General features: G+C 34.0%; 2 protein-coding genes across 2 annotated transcripts; one reads left to right on the plus strand and one right to left on the minus strand.

Annotated features, from left to right (window-relative positions):
- Positions 1-6,849: 6,849 nt before the first annotated feature.
- Positions 6,850-10,740, plus strand: LOC147401838 (fructokinase-2-like). Its single transcript, XM_086443255.1, has 4 exons — positions 6,850-7,120; positions 8,910-9,320; positions 9,414-9,548; positions 10,372-10,740. The coding sequence occupies exons 1-4, from the start codon at positions 6,947-6,949 to the stop codon at positions 10,618-10,620; spliced, it is 969 nt and encodes a 322-aa protein (XP_086299381.1). The 5' UTR covers positions 6,850-6,946; the 3' UTR covers positions 10,621-10,740.
- Positions 10,741-13,282: 2,542 nt separating this feature from the next.
- Positions 13,283-25,960, minus strand: LOC147401839 (CLP protease regulatory subunit CLPX1, mitochondrial-like). Its single transcript, XM_086443254.1, has 15 exons — positions 24,936-25,960; positions 24,443-24,501; positions 24,147-24,247; positions 23,907-23,986; positions 23,228-23,278; positions 21,654-21,728; positions 21,491-21,568; positions 21,104-21,160; positions 16,675-16,745; positions 16,467-16,566; positions 16,221-16,325; positions 14,276-14,338; positions 14,040-14,162; positions 13,677-13,832; positions 13,283-13,491 (listed from the first exon to the last, which is right to left on the minus strand). The coding sequence occupies exons 1-15, from the start codon at positions 25,728-25,730 to the stop codon at positions 13,429-13,431; spliced, it is 1,977 nt and encodes a 658-aa protein (XP_086299380.1). The 5' UTR covers positions 25,731-25,960; the 3' UTR covers positions 13,283-13,428.
- Between the last annotated feature and the right edge of the window lie 1,060 nt (positions 25,961-27,020).

Genomic DNA, 27,020 nt, shown 5'->3' on the forward strand with positions numbered 1-27,020 from the left:
TCAGCATCCTTAATGAAATTCAACAGATACTAGGATTCTGATGCCAATAAAATAGGAAACGAGCCTTCTTTAATCATATCACAGAAAATACGGTCGATCAGTCAGGTTTGGTGTGGATGGAACAATCTAAACCTGACGTATGTAGCAGAAGCATATTTGAATCAATTGATTTGATAAAGAAGAAAATTTAATTGGAATTTAGAAAAGATAAAAGTTGGGGGAAGATAAATTGTATTCATAAAATTTGTCTCTTGCATAGGTTGTGTCCCCTTTATATAAACCCAATTACAGCACAAATCAGAAAATGATAAGGAATAACATTCCTAAAGTAACGATAGAATTGAAATCTTACTAGAATTATGAAATAGAAATCCTACTAGAATTAGAAAAAAAAAAAAAAAATTTACTAGAATTAAGAAATAAAGTAAATCCTATTAAAATTATGAAATTACTTAGCACTATGTAACTAAAACTGAAATATAAAAAATACATAGGACTGAAATAGAAATTGGGTTGAGTAGGGACTCAACCTGGTCGGTCGACCTAAACCAGGTTGATCAAATCAAATGGACTCGGTCAAGCTGAGTCAACTTGACCAGATTTGGGTGGGTAGATTCAGCCATGAAAATTCTCATCTCAAGAGCAATTTGTTCTACATCAAAATTGACTTACATTTTTATTTGAAGAAATCGTTGCAGATGGTTTGAACATGTGTAAAAAAGATAATAGCACCAAATGGGAATGTGGGATTGTGCAGTTAATGCAAATCTGAGGGTTTTAAGATGGTGAGTGGATGATTGACAATTATATAGATGGAGGTAATAAGAGCAGTAACAGAGGATACATGCTTGGCTGAAGAATATGGTTGATGATATAAATAAATTTTTGAACCTAACGATTTAAGATGAGGTGCAGATGTTTTATCCTTCACATAGATTGTCTACTGTTGGCAACAACAAAAAAATTGTATCTAAATGTGGACCAACCAAAGTATGGAAATAAGTAGACCCAACATGGGTGTAATAATGAGCTTGCCCACCCCGACAGCAACAGAGGAACTTGATAAAGATGTCTTTGTCAAAATTTTGGTAAAGACAATCCAAAATACAACTCCTTTGGGTGGTGAATTTACAAATTCTAAATCACTGGGTTGATGATGTCTAGATTTTGAATTGAATACAGTCCAATGGATGCGACTTTTGGTATGTAACTCTATCAAGCGGTAGTCCTAACATTCGAAAGTGCCAGCAAGCGGTAGTCCAATCGTTAGTGAAGTCGCATGGGTGTTAATTCCATAGATATGGGTTCAAAAGCTTCCCTTGTACAAGTTAAAAATCTTAACAGAGATTGTCCTAACCATGGTTTAAAATTTCATTTCATTTCGTAATGTTTTGTACGAGATGTCATGGATATTTAGCTTGCCGAGACGAAACAACTTTCAAATAAAAATATATCAAAGTTTCGATCATTTTCTTTTGTTTTTTCTTGATCTAAAGATCTACAAGAGAGATCTAGAAGAGAAAATCAGAGAGAAGTGTCTGGGTGGCTGATCGTCGGATTTGTGTTGGATCCACAAATCCTCTTGACTTCGCTCTTCTGCTTTTTTTTTTTCTTAAGGTCTCTTGTACGTTTTCATCTTCTCTAAGAAGGTAACATTTTATCTTCAAAGGAATCTTTCAAACAAAGCTTTTAATTTCTAACATGATGCCCTTGACCATGGTCTACTGTGAAAGACATTCTTTATTTTAAGGTTATTAATATTTTGAAAGTTTCGGGAATATTTTGTAATGTTTCGGTTTTTGAAAACATCAAAACACTGGCACGAAACCAAAATTTTAAACCATGGTCCTAACTATCATTGCGAGAAAGAAAAAGCTATCACTATCCTATCATTGTAATGTATGATGCTCTCATACATAGATTATAGCCTCTTAGTATATATCTATACATATATACTTTGATTTATGCTATAATAAATAAAATTAGTAAGGGTATAATAAGAATTTTAAATATTAGTTTCATACTCAATCTAAGTATGTGATAATTAAGATTGTTGGTTTTCTACCATTGTTTATTCTTTTGGGGACATTTCTCCATAAAGCTAAAGACCACATTCAATGAAGGTATCACTAAAAATAGAGTCTACAAACTTGGATTAGGTTTTCTCTTCCTTAATAACAATACTAATCTTTCTAGGTTGTTTGTCTTACAATGCCAATTTCTAAATCACTACTATTGATCCGAAATAGTTTTAAAATGAACGAAGATCACTGTAGATCATAGACGATGAAATTAACACGATCAATCAAAATTTATTGAAGAAATCACATGCACGGATCAATCATTTCTTGCTCATCAAAAAATTGATTTCTCAACTCCTTTTTAGTTGAGAGAGAGAGAGAGAGAGAGAGAGAGATTTGGTGGAATATTGGTGGAAGAGAAGTTGAGAGATTTTTTTTTTTTATGGTTAATGTGGAAGAGTAGTTGGGGAAGGGGGATCCCACCTGTGGAAATCTCTTTCCCACTTTATTGAGGATGGGTCAACCCAAGTTGGGGCACACTTTCCTTTTATTTATTTTAAAACAAGAATTTTGAGGTTTTCAAATCTGTGAAACAAACACAATCTATTTCCAGCTTGGTTACATATTCTTTCATGGTGTAGTAGACTCACTGACTTTCAATTTGTTGAATTTAAAGATAAGCTCTCTTCCTTGAACTAATCTTAAATTATTTTCATTTTCATATTTCAGTCATGAATCTCACACTGTCAATAAATATTGTAGAAAATTACCATGTTATTCTTTCTTTCATTTTCAATCTAGAAAGAAAAGAGCCTTATAATTATATTTTTTTAAATACTTTTGATGTGGGTACTTCTGTTTGTCGTTTAATAATATTGGAAAATGCCCAACACCATTGTTGGTGGGTTTTCTAAGGTGATGGGGTATTCAATTGTAAATGTATTTAATATAAATTTCATTATTATTATTATTATTATTATTATTATCATTTGACGTAGACTCGTGAGTGACATGTGCTAACACACGAGCATTTAAAAATAAGAATTTATATAAAATTAAATTTTGTACAATTATTTAAAAAAAAAAGTTTAGATACATAATTTATTTTATTTCACAGTTTATAATTTTATATATTGTGAAGGGCAACTTTCGAAGTTTCCACCATACCCTTATGTCATTAAAATATTAAAAATCAGTTATTTTTAATTCTAATAAATTAACGGACTACGTGTGTTTCTAACTTTATTTATTTGGACTTAAAAGACCCTAACAATTAGAAAGTCTAAATATGTTATAAGTATATTTTGAAAAATAAAAGGTTTGGTGTGAAGTGTGAGCCTCTCTCTTACTCCACCTTCTCTTATTATGATAGTAAGAGTATGGGTAGTAGTTATGCAATCACTCTTGAGTTAAAAATGAGTAATAATAATAATAATAATAATAAAGAGTATTATAAAAATGTTTTAAAGGTTAAAGGAAGGTGTGATAAAACATTTCTCTAATTCTTTTTAAGTAAGATATCTGCCATTAGAGGTGGAGCTAGTAAGGAGACATTGGGGGCAATTGCCCTCACTCAATTTTTTTGGGCATTTTAGATACCTTTAAATTTATGTTTAAATTCAAGATATCTTTGCTTTTTGAACTACTAACATGTCCTGTTTAACCTTGTTGTCCCCACCCCCTCATCTCCCTCCAATGTTTGCCCCCTCCCCCTCCAATTAACTATAAGTTTGCCCCCACTAAAGAAAATCCTGGCCCCACCTACAGCCATTACAAGCAATGTAATTGGGGCCCTCTATCTCGATAAATATTTGGTGAAGAAAAAGAACTTCAAACTCACTCAAAATCCTCTACATGACCCCTCTTAACATCACCACCGACACCTTCCTAGAAGTTGGTACCAACAGTTGCACCAAGAATCCTAATAAATAAATATAAAATAAAATAAATAATCTACTAAGAATCATCAAAATAAAAAATAAAAAATAAATCTAAGAATTAATGGTGGGTGAAGAAGGTGATTACATATTTTATTTTATGGAACATGATCCTCATAAACTCTCCCTAAGCATTTTTTTAACCATTATATTATTTTAAGATAATTTTTTACTTTTTATTTAGGGTGTTTTAGCAAAATGGCTCAGTATTTCTCTTAAGACTAAACCACATTTTAGGGTCGTATTCCCATTTTTGTATTTATTTATTACCAAATTGGGCATCCACTGTAACAACATTAAACTGAATTTACTTTTTTTTTTCTTTTAATTTATATAAATAAACTGATTTTTTTCAACAACAAAAAATCACTCTATTGAGCTGAATTTACCTTTACACCCTTATTTCAATTAGTATAGACCCCAAATATTGTTCTGATTTTTTCTTTTATTTATTTATTTTTTTTAGACATAATGTTTTATTTGAGATTGATTAAAATTAAAAAGATAAAATTGCAAATGTGACAGCAAACCAAATACCCATTTTGGTAAAACAAAATAAATAGAACCTCTTGTCAGAAGCCCTGCCCAAACCCTACTTAGCCCTGCTTTTCCCAACTAGATCATCCCAACTCCTAGGCCTTACCAGCTTTAAGCAGGATTTCAAAAACTTAGGTTAGAATAATACTTTTACAAAATATTGATTAAAGGGTATTTAATCAATTTTACAGCATACAAATTTCTCATATATTTAGCTAAACTTGTGAGGTGTGTCTAAGATTTGAAAAAAAAAAAAAAAAATAGTAGGTAGCATGTGCAAACACACATGTATGGATCAATTTTAGGATTTTTGCACAATTAAAATTACTTCAAAAAATTTAAATCGGTAATCATACATTTTTCATATTTTATCATTGAATAAATTGTAAAGGTCTTTTTTGTAATTTTAGAATATACTACCGAAGATTATTTTGAATATGACATAATAAAAAGATATGGGATCGACTAGTTGCAAACCACCCACTACTAATGGCTCACTATCACTTAATTTTATTTTTCTTTGCATTCCAATGCTCACATAAATTATTGTTGGTTCAATAATTTTTATAAAAAACATGTAGATAAATAGACTTTGAAATCTTTAGGAGATCATTGAGGATAAACTTGTCTTAAAACCTTGATTACTCAAATATTTTAGAAATTTTTTTCATAAAAAGCATCAATTACAATCATTTTTAGTGGAAAATCTCGTGCATACATGGGTTTTTTAATTGGCTAACTGAATTGAATGTATCTCAAGTATGACCAAAATGAATTATGTCTGACATTACTTGAGGTAAAACCAGTGCAATTTTAAGCCTGCACATTACAAAAGTAAGGTCAACATAAAGAATGACTTAATCATATGTACCAAACGGACAAGCAAAGCTATGCTTGGCCGTTTGGCTCATATAACAATAACAACAACAACAACAAAAATCTTGATTTTTATTATTTTATGTTAGTCCCTTTGATTGGTTTAAATGACTCTTAACTTTTTAATTTAAATTCTCTTGATGTAATTCTTGATGCATGGATTCAAACGAGCACTTGAACTTATTCGATAAAATTGATGTGTCTACAAGGCACTTGGTTGTATAACAAGTATACTTAACATTTTACTCAAGCAAAGATGGTCAAGTCATGATTCCAATAATGAGGTGCAATCAGTAAGTTAAAATAAATGTTATAAAAATATGATTATTTTTTAAGGTTGAAGTGTAATCAACTACTAATCTGTCCTAAAGATATTTATGTTATTTACAAAAACTAAAAACTAATTAACATGGTAATAGAGTCGTGGGATTGTAATTTTATTATTTTTGACAAAAATAATCTTGATAATAATAAGTTAAATGAAAAGATAACGGCATTTTTTGGACTTCCAAATTTTGGTATCAACAAATTAATTTAGTATTTAAAGCTAAATTATTTTCATATTTCTTACATATTAGTTATGTTGACTTACAAATTTACTTACTAGTTGATAATTTATTATTATCTCGATAATTACATTTACATTATTTTTACTATTATGTTACTATGAGGACACCTTAGCAACAATGGCTTCAAAATTGAATTTCGAAAGAGAAACTGAAACTGAATATTTTTGAATTATTCAAAGGGACGGTACCTTAGGCCCCGCCCTAGCGCTTTTAACAACCTTTGAGTAGACTGTAGGGCCACATGCAACTCCTGCTGACAAATATTTTATAAGAGTGGCTGAGTTAGTAATATTCGACTTCATATATGACCAGTTTAGTAATTTCCCCCCAATTTATTCACGCTCGCGTATCCGCACGTGTAGAGCTAATAAACTAAAACCCCACACCAGTTTCGTTAGGAAAGTAATTTCCAATCGTATTTAATGTACACATTTATATGCCACGTGGATAATATAAATAAAAAAGAAAAGGAAATTTCTAGTATCCAACCTACGATAGAGATGAGAAGAAATTTCCTAGCCAACCAATCCCTAAAAAATTCAACACTAATCTCTGGGAAAATATACTTTTCTTTCCATCTCAACCGTTCATTTGTCAGATCGTATAAAAGTCCAAGATATATATAAAATAAAATAAAGTTAAAAAAATAGACGTCACTTCAAGGATTTAACGGAGATTTAGGAACTTTTAAACAAAGTCAAAATATGAAAAGCTACTATTAGATACTCCTAAGGAGCACCAAAACTCGTGAACCTTCACAGTTAAACCTAAGTCAACAAATCCAACGGTTAGCATTGAAACTTATTATGAATCCAACATTTAATTTTGATACATCTTTATCTATCTTAAAGAGATGTAATTAATGAAGGAATTAAATTACCATCAGACTCCAACTCTATCTATAATTGTTTTCTCTTATAAAAATCCCTCTCTCTCTCTCTCTGTTTCTTGTATCTCATTCTCATAATCTCTCAAAGTTTTCTTAGAGAAGAAGAAAGAAAAAAAAATGGCGAAACAATTGATCGTGTCGTTTGGAGAGATGCTTATCGATTTCGTTCCTGATGTCTCTGGTGTTTCCCTGGCAGAATCGCCTGGTTTTATCAAAGCTCCTGGTGGTGCTCCTGCTAATGTTGCTTGCGCCATTACAAAGCTTGGTGGTTCTTCTGCTTTTATTGGCAAGGTTTCGTATTTTTTTTGCCCTTTTTTACTTATTTATTTATATATCTTTTGTTTTAAAAAAAAAAAAAATTTCAGATCGTTTGATCTTTAGTAAATCACACAGAGATGAATGATCTGATCCGTAGGATGGTTTTTAGTATCTGTCTTCTAACAATGGTGGTTTTGAGTTATGGATCTGATCTCCGTCGGCGCATGTTAGCAAAGAATTTGGATGTCACGGTTACAGAGTTTTCTTTGAAAACCAAAACAATGATCGATCCGAAATTTTTTCTAATTGATCGAATCACGGTCTAACTCTGGTTCAATTTGGTTGATCCAATTTATATTTATAGAAAAACTTACAGATTTATATATTTTTCTTAGATTTCCTTATTTATTTTCATAATTAAAAAAAAAAAAAAAAAAAAACTCACGAAGATCCAAACGGTTCATTAGGTGAACCGATTTTATTATTACAAAATAAGGTAGATCCGGTTGGACCATTGGTCCGGTTTTTGAAAAAATTGCTTTCTAAGACCATACAACGACATTTGACATTAGACACCTAACGGTTGAGATTGGAAGAAAAATGTAGATCTCCTAGGGATTGGTGCTGTCTTCTTAGATATCAGTTCCCACATGTTAGGTACATAGCTTTCATACCGTGCACGTGACCTTCGATTTTCTGTTTCTGGATTTACGAAAGAATCTCGTATATCTTATGGCTACGGTTCTCATACGCTGCAGTCTGCACGTGACATTGGAACTATTATTATTGATTCTCTGTTTCTGGAGGATTTACTAAAGAAACAATCAGTAGATCCTACGGCTACGGTATTTAGATCTGTTTGTGAGACATGAAAACTATGTAGATGGGTCCCACTGCTTCACATCATATGCGCGCATGTTAGCATGTAACACGGATTTATTTATGGAAAGTTTGAACACATGTTGGTCAAACATATTAAATCTATGGGTGTTGGTTAAGTTAGCCAACACCCGAGTATGATTATTTGTCAGACAACCTAAAAAGGAATCAAAGTGGGCAAAGAAACGTGACTCGGTCAACACCGGGCTTGTAGGATCCGAATTGATATTAAATTACCTTTTTACCCTAGGTAATATTTGGATTACCCTGTCAACCTCTTTGGTGTATGATGTTTACTGTTTTGGTAAAAATAAACAATTAGAAATTGGGTGTTTGGCCATTATCATAAATATTAAAGAAAACATGTCCGTTTCAATAATATTTGTAAAATACTTGGCCTTTTTCATAAAACTACCTAGAATGAACAGAAAACTTAGGTTGCTGTGGATCATGAGTACTTGGATTATGTTTTAAAAAAAATTAGATTTTCTTAATATAGTTAGTATCAATGAATAGAAATAGAAATTTAAATTTCCTTCTTTACCCATAGTTTGTAGAGTCAACTTGATTGATGTTCAAAAACTCATTTAAGTATATTAAATAATTTTTATATGTTTATTAGGTTTATTATAGATTGATTTGTATTGTCGGAGTCGATCTCAATTGACAATGGATTCAATTTTTCATGTTCTAAATCTATGCTTCACAAATGTTTTATTATTATTTATCAATGACTATATATTATGAACAAAAGTAATTTATAGACATCAAAATCAAAGCCTTTTAGGTATATTCTTTAAATAGGATGAAATTTCTTCATTCAATTCTCTATGCCTTTACCATATTCCCGAAATCACACTAAATTCATTGATCTCAACAATGTAATTATTTCATTAATAGTAAATCTGATAGAGCAGAATGTGTTTAACTCTGATGATTGTAGTTTGGAGACGATGAGTTTGGATACATGTTGGTTGATATACTGAAGAAGAATGGTGTTAATGCCGATGGGGTGTGCTTCGACCCACACGCAAGGACAGCATTAGCATTTGTGACATTGAAGAAGAATGGAGAAAGGGAGTTCATGTTTTATAGGAACCCTAGCGCTGACATGCTCTTGAAGGAGTCAGAACTAAACATGGAGCTGATCAAACAAGCCAAAATCTTCCATTATGGCTCCATAAGCTTGATTGCTGAACCGTGTCGCTCAGCTCACATGGCTGCCATGAAAGCTGCTAAGGCTGAAGGTATATTGCTCTCCTATGATCCCAACGTCCGTTTGCCATTGTGGCCATCCCTTGAGGCAGCTCGAGAAGGCATCAAGAGCATCTGGGAGGAAGCCGATTTTATTAAGGTCTGTTTAGATTCTTATTATTGTTGTGGTCGATGTCTTTCGGTTTTTAGGTTTTTTTTTTTTTTTAATTAAATGAACTTTGTAAAAATTCAGGTTAGCGATGATGAGGTAGCATTCCTTACACAAGGAGATTCTGCAGACGATGACGTTGTTATGTCCCTGTGGTACGAAGGTTTGAAGTTGTTGGTGGTGACTGATGGAGAGAAGGGTTGCAGATACTTCACCAAGGTTTTGATTTTTATGACTTTAAATCTACTCTATTCTAACTTCATTTATGACTATTTGTGGGGTTGCATGGAAATCTTATTTAGATGATTTAAAGGTATGATATTCATAGCACGGGAAAAAAAATATCCTACAAAAAGTCAGTCTATTCTGACATTTCTAGCCTCATTAAGTTGAAAATTTAGATTGTTTAGTTGAATCTTACTTCAGATCAACTTTTAATACTGGTTAGCAAGTCCATGGATTGAATTTTAATAACTTGAGTGCTAGATCCCTTGAGAGTTTCACTATGTTGAGAATGATTATAAGCCTAACTTATATAACTGGAGCTTTCTCAATTCGAATGTAACTCTCCCAAGACAAAAAATATCACATTTGCCCATAAAATCATAAAGAAAATATGACTATCAGAGTTGTGAGACCCAAGTTAGGTATTTGAACACCTTTACTTGTGATAAACCTTTAATATGGTTAGAAAAGTCATGGACTGAATCTTTTAGATAACTTGTGAGGTAGGTCTAGTGATATGTGAGAATTTTCATTATGTTGAGAATGATTATAGTCCTTACTTATATAATTGTAGGTTTCTCAATCCCAAAATATCATATTTACAATTAAATATCCCTATTAGAGTTTCATTATGACTCCTCCGATAGGGTTATTTGAGACATCTTACCAATGATTTTTTCAATGGTGATCATCATCATCATATGAGTGTGCAGTTGGATTATGAAAAATATATGAATTTGCTCATTGTCACTTTAGTATTCTTTTATTTATTTAATAAAAAATGCAAATTTATTAAATCAAAATCTATGTGTTACAGAACTTCAAGGGAAAGGTGCACGGGTACTCTGTGAAGACGGTGGATACAACAGGAGCTGGTGATGCCTTTGTTGGAGCACTCCTTGTCTCAATTGCCAAAGACAATTCCATCTTTGAAAACGAAGCAAAACTGAAGGAATCGCTCTCATTTGCAAATGCATGTGGGGCTATCTGCACAACCCAGAAAGGAGCAATTCCAGCCCTCCCAACCCCCTCTGCCGCTCTCGAACTCATCACTAAATCCAACTGAATTGTTTTAGTTTTCTTTGGTGTATGAGAGAGATGGTGTTATGAAGTTTCTCCTTAAACTTGTTTTTTCCTATAGCTTTGGGTTACGGAAACAGCAATAAAGTTGTTATTGTTTTCTTCATTGTTATCACCTGAAAGATGGAGAAAAAAAAAAGACTGTTCAAAGTTAAATCAAAATTTTGATTTATAATATCTTAGAATGTCTAAACTATTATTATTGCTATTATGAGAATAGCTTTGGTGGGTGTTAACTATTAAGCAATTTAATAGTTGGGTCATTATTAGATTCCCTCAAAATGTTACCATATTTATTTTATTGTTATTTAATGGAAAGACCTTTAGATGAATAAAGTATAGTAGTTATGATAACCAGCTAAGTATTCTTTCTTACCCACCACCGTAACCATAATAATTAGGTCAATTTTTGCCGAAAGTGTTAGACTAATCATTTGATCTGTTTTCCCTTACGAAACAACCCTACTAAAAGTATCGTAATGAAAAATGACCTAAATGTCTTCATTTTCAAGTTTAGCCAAAGAAATAAACCCTTTGATTCTTTCTACCAAAAAGACACATAGAACCTGTTTGGATATACATGTGAAAGTAATTCTTTTACTTTTGAAAGTTAAAAAACGTATAAATTCTGTTGAGATTCATTTTAGAAAATTACTTTTAAATAGTAAAAAGTCCTAATTTTTTAAAAAATCAAAATGAAGCTACTGTTTACTTTTTTTTTTATAAATTACTTCCTCCTATAACTAATTTCTTCCTAATTACTTTCTAATCAAATGGGCTCATAAACCATTAATTTTACCTTTATCATCAACCTTAAAAATTTTGGAGAAAGAAAAAAAAAAACAAGGGTTTTCCAAAAGGGTTATGACAAGGTTGAAAATGATGGGTTGAATACGACCATAGAGATTAAAGAAGTTGAAGATGATGGAGTATTTTAGTTCATTTTATTGGCCATAAGAGGAGCGATAGCGCCGAAAAAGAGCAACAGACAAGAGTGCTTTTTTAGCTTAATCTTCACCCATTATATTCATGATACTTTTTTAATAATATTTCTTTTGGCAAAAGTACCTCTCAAAAGAAAAGTAATGTTGGGCTAGAATCATATAAGTTTGTCAAAAAGCATTTTACAAAACAAATGAGGGTAAGTAACACTCCCATAATCATTATTGTCTTGCTCAATTTCATTCAACCACCCACACCAGCAATGAAGACTCCAACCATCCATCCTCTTATTCTTCTATTTCTCATCCTCGTAATTCACAGTGATTTTGATTTATAAAATTCGTTAGGAGTCAAACCTAACTGTTAAGATTATGAGTACCAGAGATTCACCTCAAAGTAGCACACAAGATAGAATACTCATAAGTCTCTTGCTTCTTCAAGACATGTCGACAAGGAGAAACAAGAGGTCTCATGACATTGAGAAACGAAGCAATGATTTGCTTGACATACTCTTGTATCGAATCAGCTTTCCAACATTCTTCCTTGCCACATACTACTACTCATTCTTAGGCTAGAACCACCTTTAATTAACAATTGATGTCCTCCCATGCCATGCCAATGCCCCTATTGTGCAAAGACCAAGCTCTCTGTTGGTGCTTTTCTAACATCACCAATGGATCACATCTTTCATGAGATACGTAACTGTCACAAGCAGTCTGTGCTCTTCGACTTATGACCGATTGCCTATAAATTCTCAATTTATCATAAGAAGTTCTCCAACTTCCTGGGATTTTGACACAGATTCAACTCTCACCTTGACTACCTCCCTTATTGCCATTATATCGACGACAGTGACCTTAACCAGCATTACATTGGTCTTGACCTCCCCCAATTGAGTTGACAACTCTAATGACTAACCACCTCTCAACGTATCAACTTCCATCTCTCTGATGATAAAAATGCAATATTGTAAACTAACCGTCAACTCCTTGATTTTCTCCTCTTATCAACAAGAACAAATTCCATCTTACCATGCAGTCCGCCATTGCATCTATCCTAGTTTCCAAGGTGGCATCCTTTCATAGGTCCGCCAGATGTGGTCCAAGTCAATCCACAACCAACAAGACGTAACAACTCGCCCCAAACTCTCAAGAAATTCATCCACATAAAAGATTTCTCATAGAATTAATACTCATTAAAAAAAAAAAACAAAAAAAAAACTGAATTAATTACAGTCCTTGATGAGTGATGATTACAAATGAGGACTTCTCCTAGGAAAGCAAAATGGATGGCTTGCATCAAATCACATGACATCAATCCAGTGATCGTTGAACTCACTTAAAATTCCCCTAAAACTAAATACCTCTGGAATCTTCCTGAAAACCCTCTTTAACAATTAAGGTGAAGCAGGATCAGGAACAACGGATCTCTTTATGATAAATAGATCTATTCTGCAAGTTCATTATTATGGATAGTTCCTACAAAGCTGCAAAGTACAGATGTATACACTCTTCTAGACCAAAAGAAGTACCCTATTATATACAGTACATGAGTATGTCCAATTATTATGGTACAACAAATGATCCCTTAGACTTGTACAAATTATACTAGCACACTCTTGAGCTTTCCAATCTCTCCTATATGTCTCTATGACCTAGTGAAAGCAAGAAATGAAAGTTAAGCAACACGTGAACAACATTAAACTATGAAGCTACAATTTTCTTTTTCTTTTTCCCACTAAACAAGAATCCTTGTTATATTTACAAGGGAATAAATTACACCAAATTGCAATGAGACACATTAAAAAAAAGAGATTTTACAGAAGTTAACAATACATGTGGTGATGGAGAAATTACATGCTCATGGCTCTAGATGAGACCTCCAACATATCCCCCTCAGCTACCTCGACATTCCCCTGCAAACATTAACAAGCAGATCATTAGATTCAGTGTCCAAAAACTGGACCGATTAGTTGAACCAAGTCGATAATAGGGTCAGTCAAATAGGATTCATGTAGAAGTATTCAAGTAATGGCCAAATTCTAAACCCAATAACAAGCACTTCACCCTTATTTGCTTTAATCATTTAAAAATTCCATACCACTGGATCCTTCTTGGTTTTAGAAAGGTAGTGCTCCAATGCGCCATCTCCACGAAGAATTTTTGCTCCACATCCAGGAGCATCGACAGAGCCAACGGACTCCTCATCAACCACAACTGCATCTACTCTGTCCTTTCCTGTCTTGACATCTGGAATCTGAGGTTAAATGCACATAAAAGGCTTCCATTAGGGAACGGCACCATAACACAAATACAAGAAAGCCAACATGGCATCTTACTGTGAAACCACATGGACCAAGGCCAAGTACTGAAATAGGGGATGCTGAGGCAACTTCAACAAGAAGGATTGTGATTGAAACAAATTGTTTATATGAAAGTCGAAAAAGCAAGTCATTATAAATACCTCATACATAGCCTCGGTAAGAATGCTTTCCAATATGGCCCTTAAACCTCGTGCACCAGTGTTCTTAGACATTGCTTTCTTCGCAATCTGCCTCAGTGCATTCTCTGAAAAATGTAATTTGACCTGAAATATGTACAACATTAATTACTCACACACTGAAGTTTAGAGCTTCACTCAACTGAACCCTGATGAATATCACCATGAATAGTATAGATCACAGAGGAACCAACACTTACATTATTCATACTTAACATTTTCTTGTACTGTCTACCAAGAGCATTTTTAGGCTCCGTCAGAACCTATTGAAGAAGATAATAACACAAAAATTCTGTTAGTTCCCTGTGAATATGAGAGGAGAAAAAAATGTTTGAAACTTTGGCAATTGGTAGTATGACTTTCAAGTTTGTTAGGTTTGATTTTCATGTTCCATGCTAGTATAAAAATCACCCCCCACCGATCATTATCAACCTTACCAAAATTTTCACAAATTAATATAGGTTGTCAAGAGATCAACCAAGATGGGGGCATTTGAGTCGTGTTTGAAGTCATCCATGGGGACCACAGATCATCTACGATCATAGGCTGATCCTTCTTGATCCAGTCTCCTAAAAAATTGTTCAGACTTGAAAAATATGATCATTCAATATAGTTTAACACAGGGACTCCATTTTTAAAAAATAAAAATAAAATAAGTAAATAAATAAATTTAATGTCAAACACACAACAACCTATTTCAAACAAATCTTAACGTAATCAAGTTTCTGTTTTTGACCTTTCTTATTGTTTATACAATCTTTGCATATAGTTGCAAATCTAATTGCACATTTTTTCTATGTTGCATGATTCACAACAAATTAAAGTGGCGTGTTACTTGGTGTAAAACATTAGTAAATGATTAGTGTTAGTTGATGAAAGGGAAACTAATATCATAAACCAGGGTTTTCAAAATAATTAGGACCAAGGCAAGATATGTATAGTGCAACTTTGATAAGGACATGCATAGGGCTGAGACACTATTTTAGATTTGATAAAGCTAAATAACCCAAAGAGACTATTTTTGTTATTTAGGTTCGATCATCCATATGACTTCCCCTTTATCTGTCAAAAAGAATAAGAAAAAGACTTCCACTTTGTGAACTTTAGGCTTGCATTGTCAGCCCCAAGCTTGAATGAAGAAGGTAGCATCCAGTTGATAGCTGGAGCAAAATTCCATCACATGGGTGTGATGTGAATTCGTTGATTTTTAGATTTTTTTGAAAAAAAATCCCTTCTTTTAATTTAAGTTTAATAATAAGGACCGAGCTGACCTGAAGCATTTATTGTAGTCGGGCTTCAGTTTAGAAATTTTTGTCGGCACAATTTATACTCCTATTCACAAAATTAGAGTTGGATGGTGAAGGTGGAGGTGTACTTCTGGAATGCTATGTGACTAACACATTCCAACTAAACTAAGTGAAAATTTTATGAAGTGCCAATAAAACCGGCAAAGCTGAATGTTGGGCATCCAATGACCAACATGTCCATAGATTGAATGTGGCAGAGATGAGGAAGTAAAACTGGATGAGTGGAAAAACCACAAAAGATAAAATTAGCAATCAAAGCATTCGAGATAATGTAAGAGTACACCCAATAGGTGATAAACTAAGGGAAAGTCAATTGAGATGGATTGGTCAAGAGCAACCAAGGCTGATTACAGGACCAATCAAGAAGGAATGTACAAATTGAAGGTTCTAAAAGAGCAAGAGGAAAAACAAAAAGAACATGGGCTTAGGATTGAGAGTGTGTAACAAACAGTGTGAACAGGTCAATATCTTGGGTTTGAAGGGGTCAATGTGGCTGACAATTCTGATAAATGTCTCAGACCAACATATGTCTGAGACTAACTTAAACAGAATGTAATCAATCTAATGGTCTTGTAGCCTACAGATAAAATCAGATGATGGGAACTCTCTAAACTATATTTGACTTTCCCTAGCATCCCTCCAATGCCTACACCACCACCCCCATCTTTCATCCCGAATGCTCAAACCATCACGACATGGACTCCAAAGCACTCACCAAAGGAAAGAAAGTAAAAGCCAAAAAATATAAAAACATGCAAAGTAGACAAGCATTGCCATGACAAATATGGTACAAAACCTTAAAAAACAACAATATAGCATGAAAAGGAACCGAAGTTACCTGAACAAGTTGATCTTCATTTAGAGCTGACAAGCTAACCAGGATTGGAAAGCGTCCAATAAATTCTGGTATAAGACCATATGCGATAAGATCACCACTTTCAACCTGCAGTTAACAAAATCAACTTTCAACAATTTTATGAACATTCCAGATAAAAGGAAGTTCTCCAACTGTTTTTCTAGCATGTTCTAAAAATAGATGATTAGGATTCCTGTTTTCTTAGCCATGACATGGCATGATTCTCACCGATTCCAATAAGGATGATGTAACAACAGCATTAGTTAGTCCACCACTTCTCATGTTAGCACGAACTGGTGCTCCAAAACCAATAGAAGAATCTTGCCGTCTAGTAAATGGTAATAAAAAGTTTTAGTTTCTCTCAAACTCTGTAGTTAAAAATAAAATATGTGATTCAGGATGAGTGCCAATAAAAAACATCATAAAATGCCAACACCTTTCTGATATAGTCTTTTCCAAATCGATGAATGCTCCACCGCATATAAAAAGGATGTCTTTTGTATCTATCTGTTCATTACAGAAAAAAAGTTTAAAGGATGAAATCACCGAAAGCAAGAGGTAAAAGAAAAAAATTTAACGGTCATTGCAAATCTCAACAAGATTCTAGTAGAACTATTAAAAACTTCTATGCGTTAACTCACAGTCCACTGCTTTACTTTTTTTAATGAAGTCCTCTTCATACTCAAAGAGAAACAAATTAAATCAAAAGTGAGAAAAGGCAGCAAGGTCAAAATGACCTACTGAGGACAAGTGGACACAAGAAAAACTAAGGGGTTCCAAGTGGATTTTGTGCCTTGCTCCCCCCACCCCCTACCTACAAAAAAAAAAAAAGATACCTTACTTTACTTATTTAATACTTTATCTCTCTTGGAGGAGGTGAGATGGAAGCAGAAAGCAAAGGTAAGATGGTTAAAAGAGGGAGACAATAATACATAGTACTTCCACAAAGTTGTGAATGATTGTAAAAAAGTCAATTTAAGAGCGGTAATTAATGGGGTGAGCTTCAACGGGGGGGGATAGGATTAGGGATGGCATAGTGGAATTTTACAAAAATCTTTACAAGGAAGATTTTGCTACTTCGATTGATCAACAAGAATGGTTGTAGAGACCATTTGAGTTGGAAGAAGTAAGAAAAGCGATGGAGGAGATGAATGGAGAAAATTTGCAAAGGCCGGATGGTTTTTGCAAGGCATTTTTAAAAAGTTTCTGGGACACAATTTGGGTCGATCTTCTAAAAGTGGTAACACTAGCAGATGAGGAATTATTTGGATTATGGGCAAAACAATATTTTTGTGGTTCTAATTCCAAAAAAGGAGAGGGTTTAAGGCTTAGCGGATTTCAGGCCTACAAGTTTGGTGAGCTCCACCTATAAAATTATCTCAAAGGTCTTGGCTTTAAGGTTGAAACAAGTGATCAATGGAGTGATAGGGTTGGAGCAAGAAGCATTTGTGAGAGGATGACAAATTCAAGATGGGATCTTGATGGAAAATGAATGCATAGACTCATATGGTTAAAAGAAGGTGTTCTGAGATATGTGATGCTTCGAATGGGATTTGGGACAAAATGGATCGGTTGGGTCCTTAAATGTATTACTTCAACTTCCTTTTCAGTCTTAGTAAAGGGGAGCCCAACGTTTGTGAAAGGAAGACAAATTCAAGATGGGATCTTGGTGGAAAATGAATGCATAAACTCATGGTAAAAAGGTGTTCCGAGGATAGTGTGCAAGATCTATCTCCACAAAGCCTATGATCATGTAAATTGGGTTTTCAAAGATATGTGATGCTTCGAATGGAATTTGGGACAAAATGAATCAGTTGAGTCTCGAAATGTATTACTTCAGTTTCCTTTTCAGTCTTAGTAAATGGGAGCCCAACAGGTCATTTTAGAAGCTCTAGGGGTTACGTCAAGGCATCGTCTCCTCTTTTGTTTGTACTCTTGACTGAAGTTTTGGGAAGATTAGTCAAGAGAGCAATGAACCTTGAGATCTAAAGGGCTTTAGTATGAAGGAAGGGGGACCCCAGGTTTCTCATCCCCGTTTTTCTTTTTCTTTTGTTTAGGGGGGGGGGGGGGGGGTTGGAGGGGGCTTCTATTGACCAATTGAGATTCTTGAGGGGCGTCCTTTGTTGTTTTGAAGTGATGTCGGGCCTCAGAGTCAATTATAGGAAAAGCAAGCTACTTATGGTGGGATCGAAGCCAGAAATTCTAAGTTGGGCTGCAATGTTTGGGTGTCAAGTGGAATCCCTCCCTTCTACATACTTAGGGCTTCCGCTTGGTGCAGGTTACAGAAGTGAGTCAATTTAGGATCTGGTGGTTGAAAATTTGGACAAAAGGCTGAGCTCTTGGAAAGCAAAATACTTGTACAAAGGTGGGAAGTTGACTTTCATTAGGAGTACGTTGGAGAGCATCCTAATGTACCACATGCCCTTGGGGCTTCCGCTTGGTGCAAGTTATAGAAGTGAGTCAAATTAGGATCTGGTGGTTGAAAATTTGGACAAAAAGCTGAGCTCTTGGAAAGCAAAGTACCTGTACAAAGGTGGGAAGTTGACTTTGATTAGGAGTACGTTGGAGAGCATCCCAATGTACCACATGTCCTTATTCTTTATTTCAAGGAGTGTTGAGACTAGACTTGAAAGGATGATTAGGGAGTTTTTGTGGAATGATAGAGAGGGGGTTAGAAAGTATCATCTTGTTAAGTGGAAGGTAGTGTGTGCCCCAAAGAAAAGTAGTGGGTTGGGAATCAAATGATTTAGGTTGTCTAATAACGCCTTGCCAGGTAAATGATTGTGGAGGTTTGGGACAGAAGATAACAACTTGTGGATAAAAGTTATTAAGGCGAAATTTGGCGAAAAAATCTTGAATCGGTTTGACCAACCTGGTTTAGATCACAAGGTTGGGTCCATGCTCAATCCAATTTTGAATTTAGTTATATTTGTTTAGTCTATTTCAGTTTTAAGCAATTTAGAAGTTGTTTGGTTAATTTCTATTTCAACTTTAGAAAGTTTCTATTTTATTTAGTTTTTAATTTGTTTAATCTTTAATTTGTTTTTAGATTTCTATTTTTTCTAAATCCATTTGTATACTTTTAAGTTATAATTAAAAGTGTCCAAATTGAGTTATAATTGGTTTAGAAAGTTGTTATTATGCAATAGATAGATTAAGAGAGTTACTTTTTAGTATTTTAGAAAATTTCTAAGTTTTTATGATGAAGTTATATATAATAAGGAGCTTCAAAAATGAAATTCATAACAATTCATTAATAAATTTCGAATTTGGCTATTTCTCTTGTTTCAATTTATTTTTCCGTCTTTCCATTCTTTTCCAAGCTTGAATCTATTGATTCAAACTGGTTTTGCGTGTTCCATTGACACAACCTCTCAATTCCTTTCGAATCTATTGATTCACACACTTCCTCTATGTCATGTACTAAAATAATAAAACTAGTCTTATTCATAAATATATTCTAAAAGAAGCAAAGCACAAGCGCTTTCCAAAAAGTAACTTTTCTACAATGTTTTTCTGACTTTACCAACTTTTCCTAATTTTTTTCGAAGTTTTTCTTTGCCAAATTATTCCCGAATCACAACTTTGTCACTATGCTAGTGTCATAGGAAACTTGATTTTTTGCAACCCACAAGATGTATATGAAAGTAGTAAAGTATTTACCTACCCTTTACATTTTTAATAAATTTTCTCACTTTTACCCTAACAGTAAAAAAAAACACATTTCTACTGTCTTGAATAGCTTTGTTAATAATTTAAAAAAGGCCCATCTTCAGTCAAGTCATTTTACTTAGTTTTGCAGCAAGTCAATCCTCAGGTTTTTCCAGCTAATCATGTGTGGAGTTCCAAAAATACGCTCCAATTTGGCTTTCTCTGTGAATGGCAAGCTACAAAATATCTTAATTTTGGATCATTTGATCAACTGAAGAATACATATATATAGATAAATTATAGTGCTATGTATAACTTGGGGGAATATTGAAACGCATGTGAATTCATTGTCGAGTGAATAGGGACGTATGGAATACCCTCAATATTTCTTGGCCCTTGCCCAGCCCAATAGTGTTATGGATGTTTTCAAAGCTGATTTATGAGTGCACTTTTCCAGAGGTTATTTAATTTATTGTCAGCATATCTTATTTAAGGATTTGTTTTCTTTTCTTCTTCTTCTTCTTTGTTTTTTTTTTTTTTTTTGTGTGTCAATCTAATTTAAGGATTTGTTTTCAGATGGGGAATGGCCGTTCTTGTCTTTTGGCACTTGCCTGTGAGCGTCTCCACAGCCTATAGATTGCTGTATTTTTTGGCAGGATTAATCCCTTTTAATACAAATGCCTTTACTTATCTGGAAAAAAGACGAAGAAAGGAACAAATGTACTGACTAGAAAAGTAAAATTAAAGGAATCTTCCTTCTAGCTTGGAGTAGAAAAAAAAAAAATAGTGCTGAAAACTTCATCTAGAACTGGGGCTAGAATGTAAGCAATACTATTATGACTTACAAATGACAAAACAGAACAACAAAATATAAACATTAAGAAATATTATAGGACTTATATATGCCTTTACTTATCTGGAAAAAAGACGAAGAAAGGAACAAATGTACTAACTAGAAAAGTCAAATGAAAGGAATCTTCCTGCTAGCTTGAAGTAGAAAATAAAAATAGTGCCGAAAACTTCATTTAGAACTGGGGCTAGAATGGAAGCAATGATATTATGACTTACAAATGACACAAAAGAACAAAATATTATCATTAAGAAATATAACGAACACTACCGAGGATCTAAAGATGCAATTATACGAAAATTCTTACAGAAGATGCATAAACTTTTATACAAAATTTAAGGGAAAAACTGTCAGATCAGTATACCTGAATGTTATCACCCCGAGGATGCTTTCGAGCCCCCTTCTCAGGAACATTCACTATCTGGAATAGAAGAAAATGTTCTACTTTTAGATAATCAAAAGAATAGATAGGGAAGGTTTTAGAACTGAATTCACTTTCAGTTTTAAAAGAGGGATGCATCTTTCACATGAATATGCCCAGTGAAGATACAGATTACACACACACGTACACACAATTCAACATAAATTCAAGATATTCACATTTGATCAAATCATGAGATGAAGAGATTTTTTTGCTTTGATTCGTGTAGAAAGGAATCACAAAATAAAGATCACTAAAAGGAATCAGTTTAGGGACTTTAATAAAAACAAAATTAAACCAACAAAGAGTAGTTACATATTATGTGCTTACAGTTCCTTCCAGCATTTTCAATAATGCCTGCTGAACACCCTCTCCAGATACATCTCTACTAATGTTTAAGCTCTCAGCCTGCAGAACGAATTCATAGGACAATGATACTTGGAGTCGAAACACAACTTACTATTCAAACAATCTGGAAAAAAAATGAAAAGACCTTCTTAGTTATCTTATCAACTTCATCAATGTAGACAATCCCTTGTTGAGCTGCTTGCACATTGAAATCAGCAACCTATATCCAAAGTTTAAGTATGAAATGGTGAACTAAGTACACTGATAGAAGAAAATGCAAACAATATTTTTATGTGTGGAAGTTTGACACACTCATTATTTAACAAGTTACACATGCATCTACATACATATATAGGGGTGTAACATAGTTTTGTACTTTTCGTTTAACAGGTCTGTAAGCCCCATATGGAAATAACTCAAGGGCTGATTTTTTGTGATACCGGATATCATCCTTACTAATATGAGTCAACGGCTGATTCAAGTTTAACAATGAAATGAATGTAATCCACTTTTGATGGGGTAAAAAGTTTCAGAATAGTTTTAGAAAGTAAGTGGGAAGGCTCAAAAGAATACCCTAAATGAAAGTCAATTCACCCCTTTTGTTGAAATGAAAGTCAATTCACCCCTTTTGTTGAGTAACACCTTCTCCGCATTGCAAGCCAAATCCTTCTAACACCAATCTCATATAGTTTTTGAAAAGTGATGAAAATCAAAATGCAAATGGTAGGTCTTAAAAGAGGACCCCAAATTAAAGTCAATTTATATGTTTTCTGCATTGCAAGCCTCTACTCAAATCCTTAAAATATTACTTTTGATCTATATGACACTCTTAAGGCAAGCCAAGATGTGACAGGAAGAAAACCCACCATTTAACTGAAGTAACCAGCCAGCCTCAGTCGACTTCACCAACCCCAAAAATCCCACTCTTTGTTGAGTTATTGCAAAGGCCCGAGATGATTTCAAAATGCCTAACATTTCATCCCACCTATTGAAGTTTTAGATGAGGAATCAAGCACACAAAAAAAGGTGTTGACCACAAATTAAAGGAGGGAAATACTTGGATGGTTGCTTTAATTAAAAACTTTACTTTCAACTACCTTGAGAGTGAGACAACTGAAAGAATCAACCACTACGATGAACAAAAAAGGAGGAAGAGAATCGCCTTAACGTACGCCTCTATAGATTCTTTGAAGAAGAAGAAGAAAAGAGCCCATTCACCAATATAGGACAAAACTTATCAATAAAACTTTAATGCACACTCTCATCCTAGTAGCCTTGAGTCCGCGCAATTATTAGCAGTAGAAACTCCAACCAAAGTCTAATGACCTTTCACGAAATCACCATGGGACAAAAAACAATGAACCTTCCAGTAAATTTATGGGAAGATACTCTTTGGAACTCTTCGCCCCTCCATTTATTGAAACTAGGGTGAGGAATGTGCTATTTAAAATTTGTCACTATAAGAATTGTCATGAAGTTCTTTATATACTCCCATGAAATCATCTTTGATTGTGTTCCAACGCCTTTCAAGAAAATAGGGAAATCCATCAGGTCCAGGAGCACTCAAATGGAAAATAAGTTCTATGTTCCCATTCCCTAGGTCTTATACATGACAACTCGCCTATGAGATAGCATAGAAGATGTTTATAATAAAAATTGTTCATAAGAAGAAAATTAATCACGTATGATACGTTTCCATGCTCTAATCATAAACCATACCGTGAGTAGCTTATACAATATAGACTCAACATCTTCTCCAACGTAACCTGCCTGCACAAGCAGTACAATAACATTTAGTCTTTTATCAATAAAACAACTGAAAAATCTCCAAGAAGTAAATCCATAGAGCGTTTGATTACAATGATGGGGTGGTTGCTAAAACAAATCAATAGAAGTAAATACATAATAATGCAATAAAGAAAAGATTGTTGTAATGATTTTACCCTGCATGCATAACTAACAAGACCTGACCAAGACAAAGTATATGCGGTGCAATTTAGTAAGATTGTACGGAGATGGGAGTACAAATTAAGATTGATGGCTTACTCAAGGCAATTATTCCAGGAAAATTAGTTCAATCATCCGTAAGACAGTAGAAGTTGGAGAAAATGTTTCCCTCAAAACTAGTCTTGTTCCTAGTTTAAAGACTTGCTTCTAGAGTGTTATGTGATTGATGAGTATCAATCAAATCAAAAGGAAATAAGGAATGTTCTAGTTAAGACAACAATAAGACTGTAATGCTTACCTTAGTAACTGGTTTGGAATCAAGAAACCATGTTTCTACAGAGAGTTTGGATGAATTGAAGGAGGGTACCAAAGTAACCCTAATAAGTAATCAAATAAAGGAAGGTTGATCGATAGGGTAGTATAAAATAAATAGATCAAGAGATGAACTCGCCTGTGTCAATGTTGTTGCATCAGCAATGACAAAGGGCACATTCACAAAGCGAGCTAATGTCTTTGCAAGTAATGTCTTTCCTGTCCTCGCAATCAATATTGTAATAAATAAGCCAGACTAACAAAATCCAAATTAGTTCTTTATTGCTCTAAAACCAGTAATATTTATAGATATAATTAAACATTTTCCTCCCATGCTACAATACTAAAGACTGGAATCACAAAGCAAACGAGCTCATACCCGAGCCAGTTGGACCCATTAGGAGTACATTGCTTTTCTCTAGCTCAACTGAATCATTCTCATCATTTTCAGCCTCAAGATTCCCTGATTCTGCTGCAGACCTAGAATTTGAATCAACCAATTCAGTTCTATCAAGCAGCACCACAGGAACAAGTACCTAAATTCTAAAAGAAACAAACAAATACCAACTGCTTACATATATATTTCAACTTGATTAACAAAATTGATCCCTATATCGACATGAAGCAAAAAAATAAAAATAACCATTCAAAATAAATTAATTAATAAAACCTAACCCTTTCTGCGAAGCGTGATATATCCTTTTGTAATGGTTATAAACAGCCACAGAGAGCACCTGCAACATCCAACAAAACCATCAAATATTATATCTATAACTAAATATAAGAAAAAATCTTTAATGCCCGCAAATCAGGAACCCATAAAGAATCATTTGAACTCGTCAAGAAACACATAAAATCTTTCATAAACCATAAATACCTATAACATTAACATCTTCCCCAAATCTAACCTATACTCTATTATCTAACCCCAATCAAATACCCTAAACATTTCCCAAATCTTAGTTGCAAAATGCCATAATTACAAAATTTTGCATTTATTCTTTCCACATATAACCATTTGAGATTGCAAAAATCCTTCCACTTAAAAAACCTTTTTAAAATTTTTCTTCTTCACCACCTAATTAGCCTTTCCACCACCCTTACTAAAGTATAATAACCTTATAATCAAACAAATCTAGATTAAACTGCATCAATTTTGGTTACAAACCTTTTTCGCTCTTTCCTGTCCAATAACAAATTTATCGAGCCCTTTACAAATCTCCTTTGGCGTTGGTAAATCCTTCCCCAAAGTCGACCCACCCCACTCATTCTTCTCTCTAAAAGATCCGCCACCACCACCACTACCGCCGCCACCTGACCCCCCAGGACCTGACGCCCGTATCACATTCACGCCAGGCGCGAATGGTGGGCCGGGCGGCGTATGCACCGCCAACCCATTCCCCGCCGGTGGTGTCGGAGGCCAATTCTCCGGTGGATCACCACCAAACGATCTCAATGTCTCCCAGAACGAATTCCTAAGCCGATTCTCATAATCCTCCTCACCTCCATTACCGCATTCGCTATCACTACTACCTGATTTCTTCTCCAACTGATCCTTCACTTTAAAGCGACCAATTTGGATGAAATTGCCTTGCAAACGAGCAAACTTGTGTGGGTAAAAACGTTTCTCGCTTGGGCGATAATAATACCCAATTTTGCAATTAGGGCAAATATTGACAACTCGACTGGAGAAGAGATACTCCATTTGATTGTTACAGTGAAGGCAATTATCCCTAATTTTAGTGATTTTACCATCAGAGCCTCCATCACATTTGTAGCGCTCTTGGAACCCTAGAAGGGATTCTCGAGGACGATAAGCTTCGATGTGGAGGTAACTGAACCGGGTAGAGATTGGTGATTTCTGAGAGAACCGGTAAGAGGACCGGGTTTCCGATGGTGAGGCGAACCGGGCGGTTCTTGTTGCTGTTTCGCTTAGCTTTCTCCATCTGAAGATTCCAGACATTTTTCTCTTCTTCTACTAACAAATTTCAACTTTATTACATGGAAATGAGAATCAGAATTTAATGGAAGGTTTTTTACTTATTCATAAGAGAAGAGAGAGAAGAAAGGATGGGGAAGAGAGAGGGGCCATTAGTTTAGAATAGAATAATAGATAAAGTTGAGAAGTTTTACAGAGTCTGCGAAAATCTCTCTCCATCTTTCAGCAATTTCAGGTCCTCCTCCACTCTTTGACCATTTGCTAGTGAGTGGTTGCTACTGGATAGGAAAAATTATTTAAAGGACCCTCGTGAAAGGATATTTTTTAAATGATCCCTAAATTTTCAGCGGTTGCTTAATAAGATATTTTCTAGACTTTTTCTTTTTAAATGGTCCCTAAACCTCATCAGCCACATTTCTCACAATTGAATGTTCTAATCGTTCGAACTCATTATTTTCATCTAAAAATTGAATTTTTGACATCTCAATCGAATTTTAGAGATTTCATTTTGTTAGAAAGGATTTAAGAAAGAAGAAATAATCATTTTCAAGAATTTTTAAAAATATTTTTCTTAATTTTTTGATAAAAATCAATCAAGAATGATTCTTTTAGGTTAAAATCATTTAAACAAGTCGTTATCTCAAGTTTTTGGTCGATTTTTCCATGTATTTTAGTCGACAAACTCGAAAATTGAAAATCAATAGATTTTACCAGTGTCGAATTCGACAAAAATTAAAAAGTAGTGAACTCGATAGAAAAAAAAGAAAATTTTTGAACTCGACACTAAATAAAAAAGTGTCAAGTTCGACAGTAAAATTTATGAACTTAATAGTACGAGGGACTATTTAGAAAGAAAAAGTTTACTAAATGTCATGTTAAGCTATCACGTAAAACTTATGACTATTTAAAAAGAAATCCTTCCGCGAGGGTCTTTTAAGTAATTCTCCCTACTTAATATACTATACTCCTTGTTGTGCCTCCGTTTGGTGGATCTATCCAACCCAAAACAATCTAATTTGTAGATCTCAAGATATATATACTTCCAATTAGATGGTGTCAACGGTACTCATTTAACCGGAACTGAACCAAAACCAATTAGACGGTGATAGTTTTCAAGTTAAGGTTTCACTTCGACTAATATATGGAAAGTTGATGGTTAGAAAGTCTACTATTTTAATGAGAGAAGACTGAGTGAAGTGATTCCACACCAAAATTTAGATTCCAAAAATACTACCACTTTAATATAATCAAGGTCTTTTCAATCAAAAATCAAGAAAATTGCAACCCCACCTCTTAAAATCATGTTGATTAGTT

This window comes from Akebia trifoliata, chromosome 5 (assembly GCF_017979445.1).
Source record: "Akebia trifoliata isolate Shusen 1 chromosome 5, ASM1797944v1, whole genome shotgun sequence".
Classification (NCBI taxonomy): Eukaryota; Viridiplantae; Streptophyta; class Magnoliopsida; order Ranunculales; family Lardizabalaceae; genus Akebia; species Akebia trifoliata.

What these genes read in the sequence shown, in the direction of transcription:
- LOC147401838 (XM_086443255.1), top strand. Translation starts at nt 6,947, where the DNA reads ATGGCGAAACAATTGATCGTGTCGTTTGGAGAGATGCTTATCGATTTC. An exon ending in CTTCTGCTTTTATTGGCAAG is followed by an intron (nt 7,121 to 8,909) that starts GTTTCGTATTTT and finishes TGATGATTGTAG; the next exon opens with TTTGGAGACGATGAGTTTGG. An exon ending in AGGAAGCCGATTTTATTAAG is followed by an intron (nt 9,321 to 9,413) that starts GTCTGTTTAGAT and finishes GTAAAAATTCAG; the next exon opens with GTTAGCGATGATGAGGTAGC.
- LOC147401839 (XM_086443254.1), bottom strand. Translation starts at nt 25,730, where the DNA reads ATGTCTGGAATCTTCAGATGGAGAAAGCTAAGCGAAACAGCAACAAGA. An exon ending in TTGATAAGATAACTAAGAAG is followed by an intron (nt 21,569 to 21,653) that starts GTCTTTTCATTT and finishes TTCGTTCTGCAG; the next exon opens with GCTGAGAGCTTAAACATTAG. An exon ending in AAACCAAGAAGGATCCAGTG is followed by an intron (nt 13,492 to 13,676) that starts GTATGGAATTTT and finishes TAATGTTTGCAG; the next exon opens with GGGAATGTCGAGGTAGCTGA.